Consider the following 19,817-nt stretch of genomic DNA (forward strand, 5'->3'; position numbering starts at 1 on the left):
AGACCAATCAGCAGAGCTATTGAGAGAAATCATGGATGTTTCATTGATTTCACTCCTGCGGTCATTGATTCGTAGATGAACTCGCACGAGACTCCCCGCAGAATGGAATACATCAACTCATCGTTATATGCTTTACTTTTTTTTGCTGGGGGACGAAAATGGAATGGATGAAGTAAAACTCGTTGGAGCGTGAGCGACCATTGAGCTCAACCCCTCCATCATCCGCTTTTCTGTAAAAACCTTAAATCTAATACCGTGAGCAAATTGAAATTGCTAGTGCGACGAAATTGAATGTTCCGGGCCGATCTCTCACCATCCCCCATTTGGATTTCGTTTAGCCAAGTGAATTCCAACTGAATTGTTGTAGGCCTAGTTATAGAAAATGCTGTTCGCTTTCGATCTATACTTTTTGATTTTGGGGATCACAATTGTGTTATTATTCTTACATGGGTCTCATAAAGTTGTCGCTTTACACAACTCGTTCACATTCGACACACGTGGCTTTCGCTTTCGGCATCATGGTTTTGATCTTCAATGATTTCCCATCCATCCCCACACAGAGGAATCAGCCGAGTAGTAATAGCCGTCTGACTCGTTCAACCGCGATCGCATGATTCGATCCACTCAAAACTCTGCCGTCTCGCTTCCTTCGTCTCTTTCCGTCTCCGCGATTCGAATCAAAGAGTCTACAAACGTCGCCATCGATGAGCTGTATTTTTCGGTTCGACTTTTCTTCGCTCCAACTCTCTGTCCATCTCACCGTTAATAATTCTTTAGTAACGATCTTACTCTTCTCGTGACTCGAGGTTTTGTGTGTAAAAAGATGCTTTCTCTCTTCTTCCCCTTGTTTCCCCCCAAAAAATGTCGAGAAGTTTTCTCATGTCAATTTTAAAAAAATCTAAGTCTAAGAAATTGAAACTGCATTAGGTGGAGTGGATTGTGAGTGATTTTTTCACGACTGCAGAGGCTCAATACAATTTTGAAGGCCTTGGCTAACTTGTTTATAGATGGCGTTAACCACTGTGTAGTTGGCAGGCCTTCCGCTACGTTCGTTCTAGCAGACGATTGTGAATTTTGACAGCACGTGGTTTTAGAGGGAGAAATAACACGAAACATGCGTTTCTCATATAATTTCTCCCAATTATTGGGAACAGTGTATCGTAAAGGCAACATCATATTTTCCAAGAATGGAGACAGTGTCATCGCTCCTGTGGGCAACAAGATATCCGTCTACGATTTAAAAAACAACAAATCAGAAACTCTGTCAGTTGAGAGTCGCTACAATTACACAGCCATCGCTCTGTCACCCAATGGTGTAATTCTTATAGCTATTAACGAAGACGGTGAAGCCGATGTAATCAGCTTGCTCAGTAAGACTGTCATACACAAATTCCGCTTCAATCGGCCTATTTTGGCAGTCAAGTTTAGTCCCAATGGCAAATTCTTTGCACTCACAAAGGAGAATTCCGTGTTTGTTTACCGATCACCTGGAAGCAAAAGGGAATACAATCCCTTCACACTGGAAAGGGTTTTCCATGGCTTCTTTGATGAAACCACCTGCCTCGATTGGTCTTCAGACTCTAGGTTCCTGATGGCTGGTTCCAAAGATATGTCTGTACGTGTCTACGCTTTAGATAAGATTTTGCACTTCAAGAAGTTTCTTTTGGGTGGGAATACTGATGCCATTGTTGGTTGCTTCTTTGAACGGGACTCCATGGATGCCTACACAGTTGCCAAGAATGGAACCGTCTCTACATGGGAATTCAGTGAAGATATAGAAAATCTCATTAAAATTGAAGGTATTTACAATCAAATAAATCATTTAAACAATTTTCAATAATGTTATTTACTCTTTAGATAAAAAGAAGAAAGCTATTAAACCTATGAATGATTCTGAGCCAATGGAAGAGGATGACTTTGAAGAGGATCCTGAGGACCCCAGTAAAGAACCCAAAGAAGTTGAAGGAAAAGAAGAAGAGACGGCAGAATCAAAAAATCTTTTCTACAAGCGACTGGGCAAACACTTTCTAGCAGACTCATTCAAAGGAGAGAAAGGCGTTTCAGTATACAACATTACTGTGACCTCGGCCGCCTACATGCCGTCCACTAAATTGTTAGTCACAGGTTTCAGCCATGGCGCTTTTTTACTGCACGAGATGCCCGAAGTCAACCTCATCCATTCACTGAAAATATCCAAACAACTCATCAGCTCCATAGCCGTCAATCCAACTGGTGATTGGATTGCACTCGGATGCGCCGATATGGGCCAACTCTTGGTGTGGGAATGGCAGAGCGAGACATACGTTATGAAGCAGCAGGGCCATTTTGACACAATGAGTTCAGTTGCCTACTCTCCCGACGGTTCCTACTTGGCAACTGGGGGTCGAGATTCCAAAGTCAAAGGTATATCTTTTGTTTGTCATTAGTAACCGATTGATATTAATTTCTTTTTACATTCATAATTTAGTGTGGGACACGAATACTGGATTTTCCTTCGTGACGTTTACTGAGCACACTTCAACCGTCACTGGTGTGGCGTTCACTCAGACGGGTCGCGCCCTGCTCTCGTCTTCATTGGACGGCACCGTTAGGGCGTTCGACATGGCTCGATACCGAAATTTCCGGACATTTACTTCGCCCAAACCCGCCCAGTTTTCCTGTTTATCCATTGACGTTAGTGGTGACTTGGTCGCAGCCGGCGCTCAAGACACTTTCGATGTTTACCTCTGGTCTCTTCAAACTGGCCGATTACTGGAAGTGTTGAGGTATACAATTTTTCCTTAATGAAGTTTATCTTGCCATTTATTGACAGTGTTGGTATTTTTATTTAGTGGCCATGAAGGACCAGTTAGCAGTTTGAATTTTAGTCCAAGTCCACTGAGCAGTTTGTTGGTCAGTGTGTCGTGGGACAAAACTTTGCGGATTTGGGACGCTGTGTCTTCGGCCGCTTCTCTTACTCGAGAGGCCATCAACTTGACATCTGATGGATTAGCAGTTTGCTTCAGACCTGACGGCCAACAAGTGGCTGTAGCTTCGTTAGATGGACACATATCCATCTTTGATCCACATCAAGTACATATCTTTATAATGAATCCTTCCCGTTTATATTTCATTAACGTCAATTTGTTATGCAGGGTACTCAATTATCGACCATTGAAGGACGTAACGATTTGGGAAGTGGAAGAGGAGACACTGATTTGGTTACTGCAAAAAAAAATTTGCAAGGAAAAGCCTTCAACACACTCTGCTACACGGCCGACGGCCAGTGTCTTCTAGCTGCCGGTCAGTCTAAAAATATTTGCATCTATCAGGTATTGTTATTTGAGTTGAGACGTATAATTTGGATAGAAATTCATTTTGATTTTTTGGCGCCAGGTGTCTGAGAAAATGTTGGTTAAGAAATACGAAATCACACAAAATCGGTCTCTTGATGCTATGGACGACATCGTTAATCGGAAGAAGATGACGGAATTCGGCAATATGGCTTTGGTTGAGGAACGTGAAGACAGCCGTAATGGCCCAGTGACACTACGACTCCCAGGCGTTCGATCAGGGGACATGGCTTCTCGATCCTTCAAGCCAGAAGTGCGGGTTTCACATTTGCAATTTTCGCCAAACGGTATATTTGTTATTTAACGATCAAATTTGTAAGCTACAGTAGTTTAATTGTAAGTTTTTATGTAGGACGAGCTTTCGCGGCTACGACCACCGAAGGATTACTTGTCTACTCGCTCGACAATAACTTGGTCTTTGAGCCTTTTGATCTGTCAGAGGACATCACTCCTAAGACTATCCGGAACATGTTGAAGTCGAAAGATTACAGCCGCGCATTTGTCATGGCTCTGAAACTCAACGAGTCCAAGTTGACGAGAGAGGTGTACGAGACGATCCCTCCCGATTCAGTTGCCGTTGTCGTTCAGACACTGTCCACTTCGTTCGTCGAGCGCGTTCTGAGTTTCATCGTCCATCAAATGGACACCTCGCCGCATATCGAGTTCCATCTGAAGTGGATCGTTGCCATCCTCTACGAACACGGCACAGTGCTGCAGAAAAGGACACCTTCCACTGTTTCGGTCCTGCGATCCATCCAGAAGACGGTGGGTCGCAAGTTTGAGGATATCTCCAAGTTATGCCAACACAATCGCTACACCCTGCAGTACCTTTTAGCATTAGGCGGTACCGCTCAAAAGCGAACCGTTGCGGCTATTAAGAGTGTTGAAGATACGGACGAAGATGAAAATGAAGCGTCAGATGACGAAGAAGAAGAAGAAGACGACGACGATGAAATGGAGACATAAATTGCTCACGATTGCGTCGTGTTAAAAGAATTTGAAAATAAAACTAAATGAATGACTTTTCTTAAGTTACGACATTCGCTCTCAACTAATTTTCTATTGTATCCTTCATAGCAATTCTCTGGTTAGATGTTAGACGTGATTTGATCCCCCAAAAAATTCGCTCGCGCCATCTCGTGTTTCTGCTAACGACTTTGTAGTAGCGTGAATGAAACCAGCTGATCGGGATTTCAACACAATGTTTGCATCTCTAAGGGCGGCACGTTTCTACCGTTACCACACGGCTAAAGTTCGCACGGTACGTCCGTATGCGTTTAGTGTGGCTTGGATTTTGTTCGTGGAGGTAAGCTAAACTTACCACAGCAAGAGGTCAGTTAATTGTTGTAATGTAGTCTATTTAACTGGTTAAGGAAACTTTCTTTTTTATGCATAGAATTGGATTTTAGAAGCGTTTTGATGTTCACGTAGACATTTTCTATTTCTTCACAAAGTTTTTGCTTATCTCAAATCTCAATGGATTTTCGTTGTCGTTTGAAGATGCCGCAGGCAATCTGTCGCAATCTATGGGCCCATGTAATTCAGTCCGTTAAAAAATCTATAAAGATTTTCTTTCATTCGTTGGCCGGATAACTCGCATCACAGCTGATGCTCCAAAATGCGCCGATTGGCCGATATTTGAAAAAAAAACTTATCATTCAAATACCGTACTTTAATTTATCTTTAAAATGACCGTATGCTGTACATTATCATAGAAAACTTGGTAATACCCTAGGGGTAGAAAGTCCGTTATTTAAAATGTGCATAGAGCGCAAAGCTGTTGCATAGTCATCAAGCGCGGATTTGTTGCATAGTCTTAAAACCCTTTGTTCGGTTTACAGCAAACTTAATTCAATATTGACTTTCCATTGCCTAAATAATTTGTGCTCACGAAACGACTAGGCTTTTGAAGGCTATAGTCGTTTCTAGGGACACTCTAGCATAAAATGGCGTCTTGCTTCCAAGATGTTCCGTGGAAAATCTACTTGAGTCGGATGATTTCAGCTTGGGGCGATCGCATGTGGATGTTTGCCGTCGGCTTGTTCATGGTTAGCTCTGTTTGTTATCCACTCACTACTTTCACTTTAACTTAAAATTCTACTTTTACTTAAAATCTAATTATATAATTTTTTTTTTTCTGCAGATAGAGCTGTCACCAGGATCGCTAAAATGGCCGGCTATTTACGGTCTGACGCAGTCTCTTGCCGTCGTTTTTACGGGTTCTGTAATCGGTCGCTGGGTCGATCGCTCACCTCGATGGAAAGGTTCTATGAATAATAATTACTTTTAGTTGGAGGACTAACTTATTTTTCCCCCCTCGCCTATCGCAACAGCCGCTCGGGTATCTCTGTCAGTGCAAAATCTGCTGGTGGTCACCTGTTCTGTCTGCGTTGCGGTAACATTCTACTTCAAAGAAACACTTGTAGCAGAAGGTATATTATTACCCATCCGTTCGATAATTAAACATCTTTCGTGTTCATTGTTAGATTCATTTTTACAGTTGACGGGTGGGGTCTAACGGCCGCTTGCAGTGTTATAGTCATTTTGGGTACCTTGGCACATTTGGCTTCCGTAGGTTCATCAATTGTCGTTTACAAAGACTGGATTGCCATTATTGCGGAAGGAGATAGTCAAACACTGGCACGTAAGTCGTAGGGTACAATAAACTGTTGTCAGCTAATTTTCAACTAAATCCTATTTTTCATTAGGTATGAATTCTACCTGTCGCTCGATTGATTTGGCTACCAACATGATCGCTCCCATAGCGGTTGGACAGGTCATGTATTTCCTTTCGCACATCGTAGCAGCTGTCACAATCGCTTCGTGGAATGTTTTGTCCTTTTTCATTGAGTACTTTTTGTGGTGGAGAATTTACAAGGAGTTTCCTAATTTGGCTGTAAAGACTTCAACCAGTGAAAAGCAACCACTACAAGGTATAATACCTCACGTTTCCGTTTCAATTTCAATTTAAGTGTCTCTTATTTGATTTCTGTTTTTTAGTTTTAGAATCGGGTGAGAAAGATTTAAAACCAGGAGATCAGCCGACAGCCGATGACGCAAATGTTAAAATAGGTATGGATTCAATTTGAAATTAACTTGATAAAAATTAAATTGACCAATTTACTTTTTCAAGAATCCGGGAATGGCTTTTTCGCGAAACGCTTGGGAGGATTCCTAAAGAGTTGGAAAATTTACTTTAGTCATGAAGTGCGAAACGCCGGAATCGGATTGGCTTGTCTCTACATGACAGTGCTCGGCTTTGATTCCATCACCATGGGCTATGCGTATTCGCAAGGCGTTCCAGAAAGTATCTTGGGTATCCTACTTGCGGTGGGAGCTGCAGTAGGTCTTCTGGGAAGTGTCGTTTTCCCTTTCCTCGTTCGTTGCATGGGCGTCGAACGAACAGGTGATTTCTCCTACAAATTTATGCTTCCATGCATTCTTGAACTATTTGTAAGAATGCGTTTTAATTTTTTGGATATCTGCAGGATTGTATGGATTTTCCCTAGAAGTAGCCTGTCTCACGTTGTGCGTTGCTTCTGTCTGGGCACCTGGAACACCTTTTGATCTTGCTTCTGTATCGGTGTCTTCAATCGCCGATCCGTTTGCCTTTAATAATTCCAGTACAAATTCAACCGGATCCTATGAAAATAGCCCCGAGTCCTACACTTCTGTTATCCTTTTGTTGACTGGCATCATTTTAGCTCGATTTGGTAATAGCTTGTAGCTTGTGCTATAATGTTTTTATTTTCCGGTGAAATGATTCAACTTGATTTGAATGATTCTTATTCAGGCTTGTGGGTAGCTGATTTGAGCGTCAATCAGCTATTGCAGGAAGTGGATGACCAAATTCGTGGAACAATCAACGGAGTACAAAGCTCAATGAATATGATTTTTGACACAGCCAAATTTCTTCTAGTCATCGCTTGTCCTTGGCCACAGACATTTGGCATTCTCGTCTGTATCTCCTTCTCGGCTGTCTTTTCAGGGTACACTGAGTCGATTTCTTTTAATCATACACTGGACACCTATAATGTCGATTCTCAAAATTTTGCAGATGGGGTTTCTTCGCTTCATATTCCTTCATGAAGCGCGGACATTTGCTACCATTCCATAAAGTTGTTAACAACATTCCACCGGAAGAAATTCATCAAATCAAAATGGTAGTAAAAAATCCTAAAAAGGACGAGGATGAGGTGGTCCGTCAGAATATTCCATCGACACCAGACATGTAGCGGGAAAGCAGCTCTTTTAAATATATGTCGAACAACAGCAAGTTTTTATACCACTTTATTCTATCTGTATGTAACCCTTACTTTTAAAATATTATATCAATACAAACCTAGTATGACTGTCTTTTTCTGTTTCATATTATTTGAAAATAAAAATCTCCCTTTTTTGCGTTTAAATTCTAATTATGGCACTCGGAAATTAAACGTCCTGTTCACGGTGCCGTCGTGTATTTATAGACCACGAAAATGTGATTGTTATAATTCATGAACGCTGTACATCGGAATGCTTCCTTCTCTTTGTTTAGCTGCGTCACTAAACTAGTGCGTCATCTCTATCAGTTATTGGTGCTATATCTGGTGGCTACTACAGTTTGCAGTATCCATCGTTACTACGGTACGGTATTTGGTTCACACAACATGATGAAAGTCATAGAAACTACAGACTCACTTAAGTTAGTGGAATATTAACCAAATCGAAAATACATATGCATAATTGAATTTAAATAGTATTGCGTTATCGCTGTGTAAAATCCGTTCTAAGGCCTCATTTAAACCAAATTATACAAAGCTTTATAACCAAATCTTAAGGTGAACCCAAAATCCCAAATACCAGGTGGTTTGAAAAATTAAAGCGCGCATGTTGTTGATGTCTATCGCATTGCTAGTTGTCATAGCAATAACACGGTAGCTATAGATACGGCAGTCAACAGTTATTAGAATTTTTGCCACTTGTGTCCAGGCGTACGCAATATATCACTGCATGTATTTCAAGCATTACTTTTCATTCGCTGTTGGCTGTTGCAGTGCTTTAAATCCGAGTTTAAATCGTTGGTTTGCCGTTTGACAGGCTGTTTAGGCTACAATCGTTTCTAGGAACACTGTAGAATAAATGGCGTCTTGCTTCCAAGATGTTCCGTGGAAACTCTACTCGAGCCGGATGATATCAGCATGGGGCGATCGCATGTGGATGTTTGCCGTCGGCTTGTTTATGGTTTTCCGCTTGATTTTATTCAATCAGTATTGTAGAAATTTCACGCCATTATATTAATTATTTACAGGTAGAGTTGTCACCGTCAGGATCGCTGAAATGGCCGGCTATCTACGGACTAACAAAGTCGCTGGCCGTTGTTATTTTGGGTTCGAACATCGGTCGCTGGATTGACCGTACATCTCGATGGAACGGTTCGATAAATTTTAAAAACTAAATGTTTCAGCGCTGATACATAGCTCTTATTTTCACAGCGGCCCATATATCACTTGGTGCGCAAAATGTTCTGGTGGTCATTTGTGCAGTTTGTGTTGCGGTAACGTTTTATTTCAAGAAGCGACTTGTGGCGGAAGGTATACTGTTGCTACTGCGCAATGCGCATCATCGATCATCAACTTGAATTTTTCTAAGCGAAAACTTATAATTTCACAGCTGATGGATGGGGTTTAACGGCCGCTTGCAGTGTTATAGTCATTCTGGGCACCCTGGCGCATTTGGCTTCTGTTGGTACATCAATCGCCGTCTTCAAAGACTGGATTGCCATTATTGCAGGAGGGGACAGTCAAACACTGGCGCGTAAGTTCAATTTGAACTTTTTTTCAAAGTTTTCAACATTTTAACATGTTATTGAATTTAGGCATGAATTCAACCTGTCGCTCGATTGATTTGGCTACCAACATGATCGCTCCCATAGCGGTTGGACAGGTCATGTATTTTCTTTCACATATCGTAGCAGCTGTCACAATCGCTTCGTGGAATGTTTTATCCTTTTTCATTGAGTGCTTTTTATTGTGGAGAATTTACAAGGAGTTCCCTAATTTGGCTGTAAAGACTTCAGCCTGTGAAAAGCAACCATTACAAGGTATACTGGTATACCTCACGTATCAATTTCAATTGAAGTGTATCTTATTATATGATTTTTGTTTTTTAGTTTTAGAATCGTGGGAGAAGGAATCAGAACCAGGAGATCAACCGACAGCCGATGACGCAAATGTTAAACTAGGTATGGATTAAATTTGAAATGAAATTAATTAAAATTTAATTGACGAATTTACTTTTTCAAGAATCCGGGAATGGCTTTTTCGCGAAACGCTTGGGAGGATTCCTAAAGAGTTGGAAAATTTACTTTAGTCATGAAGTGCGAAACGCCGGAATCGGATTGGCTTGTCTCTACATGACAGTCCTCGGCTTTGATTCCATCACCGTGGGATTTGCTTACTCACAAGGTGTCCCCGAAAGTATTCTGGGCGTTCTTTTGGCTGCGGGAGCCGCAGTAGGACTTCTGGGAAGCATTGCATTCCCTTTTTTCGTTCGATTCATGGGCGTCGAACGCACAGGTGATTATTCTTATATTGATGTAATTTGAGTGAATTTCTTTTTAACTGTTGTCTATACGAACAGGATTGTATGGATTTTCTCTGGAAATAGCCTGTCTCACGTTGTGCGTTGCTTCCGTCTGGGCCCCTGGCACACCTTTCGATCCTGCTTCTGTCTCGATATCCAACATCGACAATCCGTTTGCCTTAAAAAATTCCAGTAGAAACTCAACTGTTGGATCCTATGAAGATGGCCCGGAGTCATACACGTCCGTGATTCTATTGATGGCTGGCATCATTTTAGCTCGATTTGGTAATAGCTTGTGCTATAATTAAGTTAATTGTTTTTCGAAAAATGTTATATCATTAAATTTCTTATCCAGGCTTGTGGGTAGCTGATTTGAGCGTCAATCAAGTGTTGCAGCAAGTGGATGATCAGATTCGTGGATCAATCAATGGAGTACAAAGCTCAATGAATATGATTTTTGACACAGTCAAATTTCTTCTAGTCATCGCTTGTCCTTGGCCACAGACATTTGGCACTCTCGTCTGCATCTCCTTTTCCGCTATCTGCGCAGGGTAATCCTGATTTAATTCCTTTTAACCATAATTCATACATGTATAAAAATATTCACTTTAAAAAAATTGCACAGATGGAGTTTCTTCGCTTCGTATTCCTTCAAGAAACGCGGACATTTGCTGCCATTCCATAAAGTAATTGATAATATTCTGCCGGAAGAAATTCACCAAATTTCAGTGGATCTGAAAAACGAGAAACCCGACGAGAATACCGCGGTCCGACGGAATAATATTCCATCGTCGCCTGAGAAAAAACACGACAACAGCCCTTCGTGAGCATGTCGGTTAACTTACTAGGAAATATTTTCTGATTATTTAGTGAGACTGTTGTAACAAATATTTTCAGATAAGTGCATCTGCTGGCAGATTTACATAAATCGGTGAATACCATTGTTTGACTTTGCATACTGCTAAACAGAGAGCTGGGAGCCATTTCTTCATCAACACACAACACAGGAGTATAGAATTAGACCAGCACACCAATATCTACAACCTCTATAACTGGCTACGCCCTAACTTGTATTAAAGGTTGAATGTTTGAAATTCCATTAATTTATTGCAGATCAATGTTGGGTTACACAAACTATAAGACTAACGATCCAAAATTTTATTTTTATTTCTTTTCTAATTATTTTAAGTAACATGGCAATATTTATCTTTGTTATTGCGTTTACTGTTATATTACTTTGGCATTTTATTAACATAACTGCTGCTGATTCAAAATAATAAAAATATATTATACTTCAGCGTTATCTTGGAATAAATTCCCTTGAAAATCTACCACATTAACATTTTTTTCATTTATTTCCTTTTTGCTTAAAAAGTGAAGTTACTCAACATAAATATTAGTCAGATATTCTGCAATACAGTTTATCGCGACGTTGGAATATTGACTTGTATCAATAATTATTTTAGCGTTCAACCTTTTAATAAGTTTGGGAAAGAGTAAACAAAGTAAACATTACATTGCAAATTCAACCCTTGATACAATGTATAACTGCTCTGCTCGGTCGTTAAACTCAATATAGTTCCCATAGTTGATCGCTGTATATAGTGAATCGATGTATGGGGTAGTAGGGGTACGTATCGGTTCATTCATCAATATATAATTATGAGAACAGACAGTCAAATATTGTTACTGTTTAATAATTCGTAATCGATATAGAAAAATGAGTGGGTATAAAGACGACCCATTCGAGGCTACTTTGGCTAGTAATTGCTTTCAGTTTATTACACACTCAGAACATTTTATTATTGATAAGCGTAGCAGCGTAGTTTACAGTTTTTTTACCCATCCCTCTTAAACTTTGGACTTGTCCAAGTGTGTTATGAAATAACTATAGTTAAAATAAGTACTCGAATCACTCGAATTCGAATTTTCGAACCAAAATTTCAAGCGCTGCTTGTGCCTTGTGCATTGGAATTGTAATCGTAGTCGCCATGATCGGTGGATTCGTTGTCTTTCGAGAAAACCTTTTTCGTCGCTGGAAACACTTTCGGTCCAGTCCAATCCAACCACAGTCCTTTATTACTAAGCTGGGAAGTGAAAATAATTTAATGGATACTCGATTAATTTGGCTTAAGTTTGCTTTAACTTTCAGTCCATGGGTTGCACCCGCAAAAGGGGATCGCGACCGTGAAATTAAAATTAAGTGAAATTACGACCGCGGCATTAAAAAAAAAACCGTCCCACATTTGGCTGATGTAGGGCGATTTAACACATACGGATCCTTCCGGAATTACCGAAGGCTTTCGGTGGATTTTCCCTTTGCCATCAGGGAAGGGTATTGTCACTGTTCTCAGAGTATTTCACCTGAGCCTGTTGGATTTTAACGCAGGCTTGCTAGCATACCTAACGTGCCCGAAACATGTCCGATACATGGGGCGAAGCTTTACTCTTCTAAACCAACATACAGCGAGTCTGAAATGGTTAAACCTTCGGTTTAACTACCCCCCTAGACTCTCGCTTGTGTGACGCAGGGTTGGGGCGCCACCCGGTGGTTGGGTGGTGAACCATCTATGTTCCTTTGGAGAATCGAACTCAGGGCTCAATATGTTCTGATGTTAAAGCCACGCCCTATCCGAGTCACCCACTCTGCTCACACAATTGTTTGTTTCATTTGACGACAGAATTTTGACATGTAAGATGTAACACCTCGAGTGAAATTGGCAACGAGTTGGCAACGTTGGAATTCAACAAGTGTTTATTTTGATTTCATAAAAAAATCGGTTTCGGCTGCTCTCATTAGTCATTACTGCAAAACCCAAAAATCGAAATGAGCAATTCTTCAAAAGATTCATTTTGGGCTGAATTAGAATCCAAGTTAAAAGAAGGGTTAGCTAATCTTAATTCGTTCCCTACCGATCATCAGCCCATACTTAACCAATTACAAGCATTAACTCAGCTGACAGTTGAAGATGACTTTAGGTATCAAGTCTTGTCATACTCAATTCTTAACTGATTGATTGATTTTTGGTTAAATAAGTTTAGGTCTTCAATCCCAAATGAAATTTTGCAGCTTTTGTTGACAATCATCCAGAGACCAGTAGGTGTTCCCATGGTTCTTGAATGTGCCCGCATTCTCAGAAATTGTTGTGGGAAAAACTGGGAAAGCTTTCCTGACACTTGGAATCAGTTGCTCAGTAAATGCAATCAGCTACTAGAAAGCTTCATATTAAAAGAGTTTCCAGTGGAAGAGATTGTCCTTGCCCGTGTAATTCTTCAATGTGTTGGAAACATATTGAACACACATACAAATTTATCCCACATCATATGGGAAAGTCTTCAATCTCATTTAAGGTATGACTTATGAAAAAGAATTATTCTATCTAGATATATGATTTCAGATTATCTGTAGTAAATTGCTTTCCCATGAAGATGAAAAAATAAGCTTATACTCATCTTCTGTCATGTTCGCTGTGCTGAGAAATTCCCTCACTATTAGAGAAGAGTTAACAACCCACAAGTGGAGAGATCTGACAGCTGAGTTGATTTTGTCTTCTCATAAAGGAATTCTTTATTCGTAAGAGTAAAACAGTTTCAACATTTTTGTTAAACATTAATAAATATTGTTTACATTTACAGACAATTTGCAATCAAACTCTTTATGTGTGACCAAAACTTGTTGGAAAATATGTATAACTTTCAAGAATTACATACACGACTCTTACTTCTTAACCAGATTTCAGAATTCTCTCCAGAATGCGAAGACATGGACGTTCAAAATTGGCAATGTTTCAGCCGATTATTTCAAGGTTTGAAGGAAATCTACCTTTTGGTTACACAATTTTAAATTATTTTTTTTTTTTTTTTTTTTAGAAAGAGCTAACCTAATTTTGCGAACTTGCGAGAATCCCTCGTTGGATCTGGAAGCCATGGAAGCGACCAGTCTTGTTGAAATACTAGCTAAATCTTCTTCTGGTGATGTTTGTCATCGAGAACTTTTTCTGGATGACGATCTCTTAGTTACAACTATTGGTATAACTTATAACTTCTTTAAAATTGTCGTAAGAATAATATTCTTTTCGCCTTGTCAGACTTACTACGGAGCATACATAGTTTGGGTCAATCAGGATCAAACTATTTTACGACTATCAATGATCATTTTGGATCGGTCGAACCTCATCCCGCCTTGAATTTCAAATGTAATTTGGTTCGTTTACTCGGCAACTTAAGCTACAAGAATCCTTCTGCTCAAGATCGAATACGTGAACTCGAAGCCATCGCCCCGCTTCTAGAGTGCTGCAACTTGGACGCCCGAAACCCTTTCATTCAACAATGGTCAATCCTGGCTATTCGAAATTTGTGTGGGAAGAATATTGCAAATCAAGAAGTGATCGGCTCCATGACTCGGCAAGGAGTAGTCCAGCCTTCCCTGTTAGAAGATCTAGGCATGGTGGTGGAGGAATCAGATTCTGGCTTGTCTGTTCGACCTTGTGATGCGAATCGAAAGCCCTGATCCATCGAATTCCATACTCATCCATTGTGTACAGTGTGCAAAGTGCAAGTAAAAATGGAACTTTTGATGTTCAAATGGAAAACATTAAGCCTACCTTAGTAAAAAACCATGTATTTATCTATCCTATAGTACCCATTTCGCAACCTTAACTTGTGGTTTGCGCTCTAGGCTATGGTTTCTTCTACCTATTTTGGTTACAGTTGTAATGCATAGTTTCATGAAGGATGTGGGAATGACTGTGCTGATAATTGTGGTATTCATTGTTTGTTCTTGGATAATGCAACGTAGTACGAAGTAAATTTTTATCTGTTTTGGGAACGTTGGTGGTTAAAGTAACCGTCGTTTTACGAAAAAATACTAGTGACTTACCGTCGGTCGTCTGTAAGTCATCTTAATGGCCAAAATGGATCTAATCGGCAATTTTTTTAAATTGCTGCTAATCTATTTTGCCGGTGCGCCGCGTGCGGCTCCGCAATCATGGAACTGCTCAACTGGGACGGGTTTTTGCATCTTGATTTCTGAAGAGCGCCGTTCTTGGCACGACGCTTCCGATCACTGCTTTCAACACCATGGAGGACTTGCTCATTCGGACCATTTCGAGGTATTACTTTGATTGATTAAGTTTTTATTTGGGATTATATTGATTAAGACTTTTAATTTTGTTTGCATATAATAGCTGATCCTTCATTCGTCAATTTGGTTTTCATCAGAAATGTTGGTGTGGACAGGTTTGGGGTGGGTAGATGGACGGCTCCAATGGATGTCTCATATACCACGTAATTTAAATTTTTAAATAGTTAAGCATTGTTCTTCAATGGTTCGCGCTATTGTTTTAGACGAGGAAACCAATATCAACGTAACTACCTTTTATGCTCGAAGACGAGTCGATCCTGCTAATTTATGCTATTTTATGAACCGGAACGGAATTGTTACTGAGGGTTTCTGTAAGCAACAACTTCACTACATGTGCATCATGCCAGCACTCGTGCCGGTGAAGAGAAGCGTGGGAGAAGAATTTCCAAAAGTTCAAATGTCTTCGGGTTATTACAATTTCATAGCACAAGAAGCATCACAGCGAAATAATGGAGTTTTGATATTAGGTGCGATTGTACCAGAATTGATCCCTTCTGGAAAATTCAAGACTCATTCCCCGTTCTTGGTAGTCGAACCGTCGACAGAGATATATTTCGATTTGTTTTGTAACGTTCCTACAAATACAAACTGCTCTTCAACTCGCTACCGATGGCTGAAAAATGGAGCCTATCAACTGGAAGTTTATGGATATAGGGTATATAGTAGTGACAATAACAAAAAATAATTTTTTGCGTAATAATAATCTTTTCATAAAGAGAATTTCAGATTCTGGAGAAATTTCCCTAGAAGGAAGAAAATCTTGGATATTGAATTGGCTTGGGAAAGTTGCTTGTGAAGTGTTTTGCTCTTCTTCAGGTTCAGGAAAAGCGTACAGATCTAAAGAAGCAATTTTAGTTTTGCGTGAATCTGTTAGTCTACGCGTGGAATTCCAATTCAGCTCCGTTATCGATTTCTCCGTGGCGCATAATTTTTTCCAGAAAGTCATTCATTCAGAGGTATCTATGTTATTGGAGCGCGGATTACTATCTATTGAGTAATGTCATTCGGTATCAATTTTTTAGCTTCGAAATAGAACAACTATTACACAAGTACCACATTTTCAACTATATTCTCTACCATTTCTTTCTCATCCTGAAAGTTCTACTAAAAGCTTCAGTTTCTATGCTCATCTGGCCAACATGGTACGCTGTATATTATGTCGTGTATTACTCCTATATCTGTTATTCACTTAATCCAACTTATCGATCTGTAGGACCCACAAGGAACTCTCCGTTTAAATACGTTTTTGAGGAGCATAAGCCTTCTCAGTCCAGTCAGTTATTGGATTGACTTTCATGACAAAGGACGTGACGACTATAAGGGATTGTTTGAAAATATCAGTGTGGTTATGCTTAATTACTGCCTCGAGAGAGGTGATAGTCCAAATTTGGTATTCGCCAATCAGGTCACGCTGGGCAGAGGATTTAATTCATATTTTCGAGACGAAGCTGTAGATAATTCCAGCTGTTCGTACGCATCGCAGCAGTGTAAATCAGATTGGTTCAACCCGGCCAGTTTCAAAAGTTTTACATTACCCATAGTAAGTGGTTTCTTACTAAATATTCATTTAAAAAAAAGTATTTAGTATCGAATTTCTTAGGATTGCTTAAACTGTATGGCTCCCTTTCGAGATAATAATAATAATAATAATAGTTTGTATTTATAAAGCGCTTTTTCCAATCAATTATGCTCAAAAGCGCTGATCAAGGGCAGGGATTACAATCATCAGTCGGGGTAAGCGAGTTTAAATAGATGGGTCTTCAGGCCGGCTCGGAAATTCTCAATGGAGGGAGACATTTTTAGGTCGATGGGGAGGCTGTTCCAAATCTGGGGCGCTGCATAAGTGAAACTACGAGACCCGTACGCCCCCGGTAGCTTCACCGGAACCCCCAAATCACGTGAGATCTCACTATAATTCCTGAGGCGACGATTAACAGACCTTGGGGATACAAGTTTACATAGATACGATGGGGCAATACCATTAACACATTGATAGGCCAAGACAGCAATTTTGTACATCACACGCTGACGAATAGGGAGCCAATGAAGACTTTTCCGCTTGCACGTAATGTGCTCACGCTTCTTAGTCTGAGTTACCAGACGGACAGCAGCATTCTGCACTAGTTGTAGTTTGTCAAGAAGGTAATCCGGAAGGCCATAGAAGAGGGAGTTTCCGTAGTCAAGATGCGGGATGACGAGGGCACAAACAAGCTGGTTACAGGCGGCTGCATCCAGAAATTTTCGAATGCGCGAAATGCGACGAAGATAATAGTACGCATTTCGGCAAGCAGTGTTTACCTGGCGCTCCATGTTTAAATGGGAGTCGACAATCACGCCCAAGTTTTTCACAAACGGAGAGGGAGTGATCGGCTCATCACAGATGTCCAGGGGCGACGATACCGGTTTGAATTTTCTGGAGCGGGCAGAGGAAGCAATCAGTACGTCCGTCTTACCGGCGTTCAGCTGGAGTTTGTTCTTAACCATCCATGAATTTGTGGACTTAACACAGTCAGACAGGCAGGAAAAAGCGGCACGCTGAGCAGAACCGTCGGCCAAGATCCGAAATCTTTTGTAAAGTTGGGTGTCATCCGCAAAGTAATGGCGCAGCACCTCAAACAGGGAGACAATGTCATCAAGTGGGCTGAGATACATAGTGAATAAAACTGGGCCAAGAACTGAACCTTGTGGGACGCCGAATAGTAAAGGCGATGGTGTTGAAGACTTCCCACTGATGCGGACTGACTGCTTCCGATTAGAGAGGTAAGAGCGAAACCAGTCAAGAACCACACCATTGAGCCCAAAACGGCACTCTAAGCAGCTCAGTAGCACAGAATGATCGATGGTGTCGAACGCCGCACTTAAATCCAAAAGCACCAATGCTGCACCATCCCCTTCGTCGACCGCCAGCAGAAGATCGTTCATAACTCGCAGTAGAGCTGTCTCAGTTGAGTGGTTAGCCCGATATGCCGATTGAACTGGCACCATCAAGTCGAGCGATAACATATGAGATGTTAACCTTCTGAGCACAACTCGCTCAAGAAGTTTAGACAAAAATGAGAGACCAGAAACAGGACGAAAGTTAGAAAGCTCCTCCGGGTTCAAAGAAGCTTTCTTCAGCAGTGGAGTAATCGAGGCAAGTTTCATAGAGTCAGGGAAGACACCACTAGACAATGAGAGATTGATAAGGCTAGCAAAAGGTTTAGCAAGAACATGAATAATCTTCTTCAGAATATTGGTGGGAACGGGATCGACAAAGGAAGACTTGGCCGGACATTTGTCAACAATTTCACAAATCTCGGCGGGTAAAACCAGCTCAAACACGGATAAGAAAGAATTCGGGGCGGATGAAGACGAGTCGGCTGAAGGGGCATTCTTGGCATCCAAGTTTGCACGAATATTGACAATTTTCTCATCGAAGTATCGTCCAAACCGGTCAGCCAGGGTGGCCGGATCAGCATGCACGGGAAGCTTCGACACTTTGTCTCTCGATAGACACCGGTCCAGCAGCTGGAATAAGCCACGCCTGTCGTTACCCATTTCATCAATCTTCGATTTGAAGAACGAGGCCTTCGTGTCGTTCATCAATTTTCTCAATTGACGAATATGGTGGAGGAGGATGTCTTTATCGATCGTCAATCGCCGTCTTCGCCAAACCCGTTCCAGCTTCCGACACCGACGCCTTGCGGCAGAGATTTCACCACTAAACCACGGACTGGATGGTCGTACAATGCACATCTTAGTCTTCATAGGGGCAAGCCTATCGAGACCAGCAGTCACTGCAGCATTATACTGCAGAAGAAGCCCGTCGATTGTCGATGCAGGATTGCAAACAAGAGGAGACCGAGAAATATCACTCGCCAGTTCATCAGCGTCAACCACAGAAAAACACCGATACGAGATTTTTTTCTTCAATAAGAGCGGTTTATGAGCTCTCACCACAGAAATGACGGCGAAATGATCACTGATTAAGTCAGACACAAAAGAATCATAGATAAAATCATCGGACGACCGAGTGATCACTAGATCCAAAGTATGACCATCAATGTGTGTGGCATCAACAATATGCTGAGTCAGACCAAAACTCACCAGCGTTGATAAAAACTTAGCTACCGCCGGCGAATCAGGCCGATCGACATGAATGTTAAAATCGCCCATTATCAGTAGTTTCCCCGTCGACGCAGACAAAAGTTCAAGGTACTCGGCAAATTCTTGTATGAAACATGGCAAACTCGACTTTGGTGGGCGATAAACAACCACTAGACGAACAACAACAGAGTTGACTGTCAGTGCCAGCGACATATACTCAAACGTAGTAGGGTGACTTTGTGGTACGCATTGGTGTTTGTCGGTAGCCACAATAGAATCACGATAGAGCACCGCAACGCCACCGCCACGATTAACACTATCACGAGACACTTGAACTATTGAGAAACCCTCTGGGCATAAAGCACGAGCATCGTCAGGACCGTCCGCCACCGAAAACTTCGTTTCCGTGATGACAAGGATATCGAGATTATTAGATTGGATGAAGTGAGCGATGAGAGGCACTTTGTTATTAGCCGAGTTTGCATTGATTAACCCAACGGGAAGAAATCTCTTGGCTGCTCTCGCTCTCCGTGCAGACTTTCCACTCCTACAGCCTCTGTGAGTTCGCCTAGAGGCAATGCCGAGACTACTGATGACATAATAGGCATCCGCGGGCAGCCGCAGGCTGGAAAGGGGGGATGAGCACAGATCAACAAGCTCGCTACGCAATAGCGCCGCGGGCATCAATGGCT

At 41.3% G+C, this 19,817-nt stretch overlaps 5 protein-coding genes across 5 annotated transcripts; all 5 read left to right on the forward strand.

Annotated features, from left to right (window-relative positions):
* The first annotated feature begins 1,052 nt into the window (after positions 1-1,052).
* LOC124336065 (periodic tryptophan protein 2 homolog) lies at positions 1,053-4,367 on the forward strand. Its single transcript, XM_046789689.1, has 7 exons — positions 1,053-1,799; positions 1,858-2,403; positions 2,468-2,765; positions 2,832-3,072; positions 3,135-3,311; positions 3,376-3,619; positions 3,685-4,367. The coding sequence occupies exons 1-7, from the start codon at positions 1,115-1,117 to the stop codon at positions 4,296-4,298; spliced, it is 2,805 nt and encodes a 934-aa protein (XP_046645645.1). The 5' UTR covers positions 1,053-1,114; the 3' UTR covers positions 4,299-4,367.
* Positions 4,368-4,537: 170 nt separating this feature from the next.
* LOC124336175 (solute carrier family 40 member 1-like) lies at positions 4,538-7,688 on the forward strand. Its single transcript, XM_046789874.1, has 11 exons — positions 4,538-4,664; positions 5,235-5,380; positions 5,476-5,596; positions 5,666-5,764; positions 5,833-5,976; positions 6,041-6,265; positions 6,333-6,404; positions 6,466-6,738; positions 6,821-7,045; positions 7,126-7,321; positions 7,390-7,688. Exons 2-11 carry the CDS (start codon positions 5,279-5,281, stop codon positions 7,565-7,567), a joined length of 1,635 nt encoding a protein of 544 aa, XP_046645830.1. The 5' UTR covers positions 4,538-4,664; positions 5,235-5,278; the 3' UTR covers positions 7,568-7,688.
* A 610-nt stretch (positions 7,689-8,298) lies between these two features.
* LOC124336168 (solute carrier family 40 member 1-like) lies at positions 8,299-11,330 on the forward strand. Its single transcript, XM_046789866.1, has 11 exons — positions 8,299-8,555; positions 8,623-8,746; positions 8,807-8,905; positions 8,985-9,128; positions 9,190-9,414; positions 9,484-9,555; positions 9,617-9,889; positions 9,954-10,181; positions 10,252-10,447; positions 10,522-10,727; positions 10,794-11,330. The coding sequence occupies exons 1-10, from the start codon at positions 8,454-8,456 to the stop codon at positions 10,721-10,723; spliced, it is 1,665 nt and encodes a 554-aa protein (XP_046645822.1). The 5' UTR covers positions 8,299-8,453; the 3' UTR covers positions 10,724-10,727; positions 10,794-11,330.
* A 1,302-nt stretch (positions 11,331-12,632) lies between these two features.
* LOC124336220 (ataxin-10-like) lies at positions 12,633-14,481 on the forward strand. The gene is made up of 6 exons (XM_046789938.1): positions 12,633-12,875; positions 12,939-13,247; positions 13,306-13,470; positions 13,533-13,702; positions 13,767-13,925; positions 13,985-14,481. Exons 1-6 carry the CDS (start codon positions 12,724-12,726, stop codon positions 14,404-14,406), a joined length of 1,377 nt encoding a protein of 458 aa, XP_046645894.1. The 5' UTR covers positions 12,633-12,723; the 3' UTR covers positions 14,407-14,481.
* A 131-nt stretch (positions 14,482-14,612) lies between these two features.
* LOC124336708 lies at positions 14,613-16,705 on the forward strand. The gene is made up of 8 exons (XM_046790487.1): positions 14,613-15,007; positions 15,083-15,182; positions 15,243-15,446; positions 15,507-15,694; positions 15,756-15,995; positions 16,062-16,181; positions 16,253-16,579; positions 16,640-16,705. The coding sequence occupies exons 1-8, from the start codon at positions 14,801-14,803 to the stop codon at positions 16,703-16,705; spliced, it is 1,452 nt and encodes a 483-aa protein (XP_046646443.1). The 5' UTR covers positions 14,613-14,800.
* Positions 16,706-19,817: the final 3,112 nt, after the last annotated feature.

This window comes from Daphnia pulicaria, chromosome 4 (assembly GCF_021234035.1).
Source record: "Daphnia pulicaria isolate SC F1-1A chromosome 4, SC_F0-13Bv2, whole genome shotgun sequence".
Lineage (NCBI taxonomy): Eukaryota > Metazoa > Arthropoda > Branchiopoda > Diplostraca > Daphniidae > Daphnia > Daphnia pulicaria.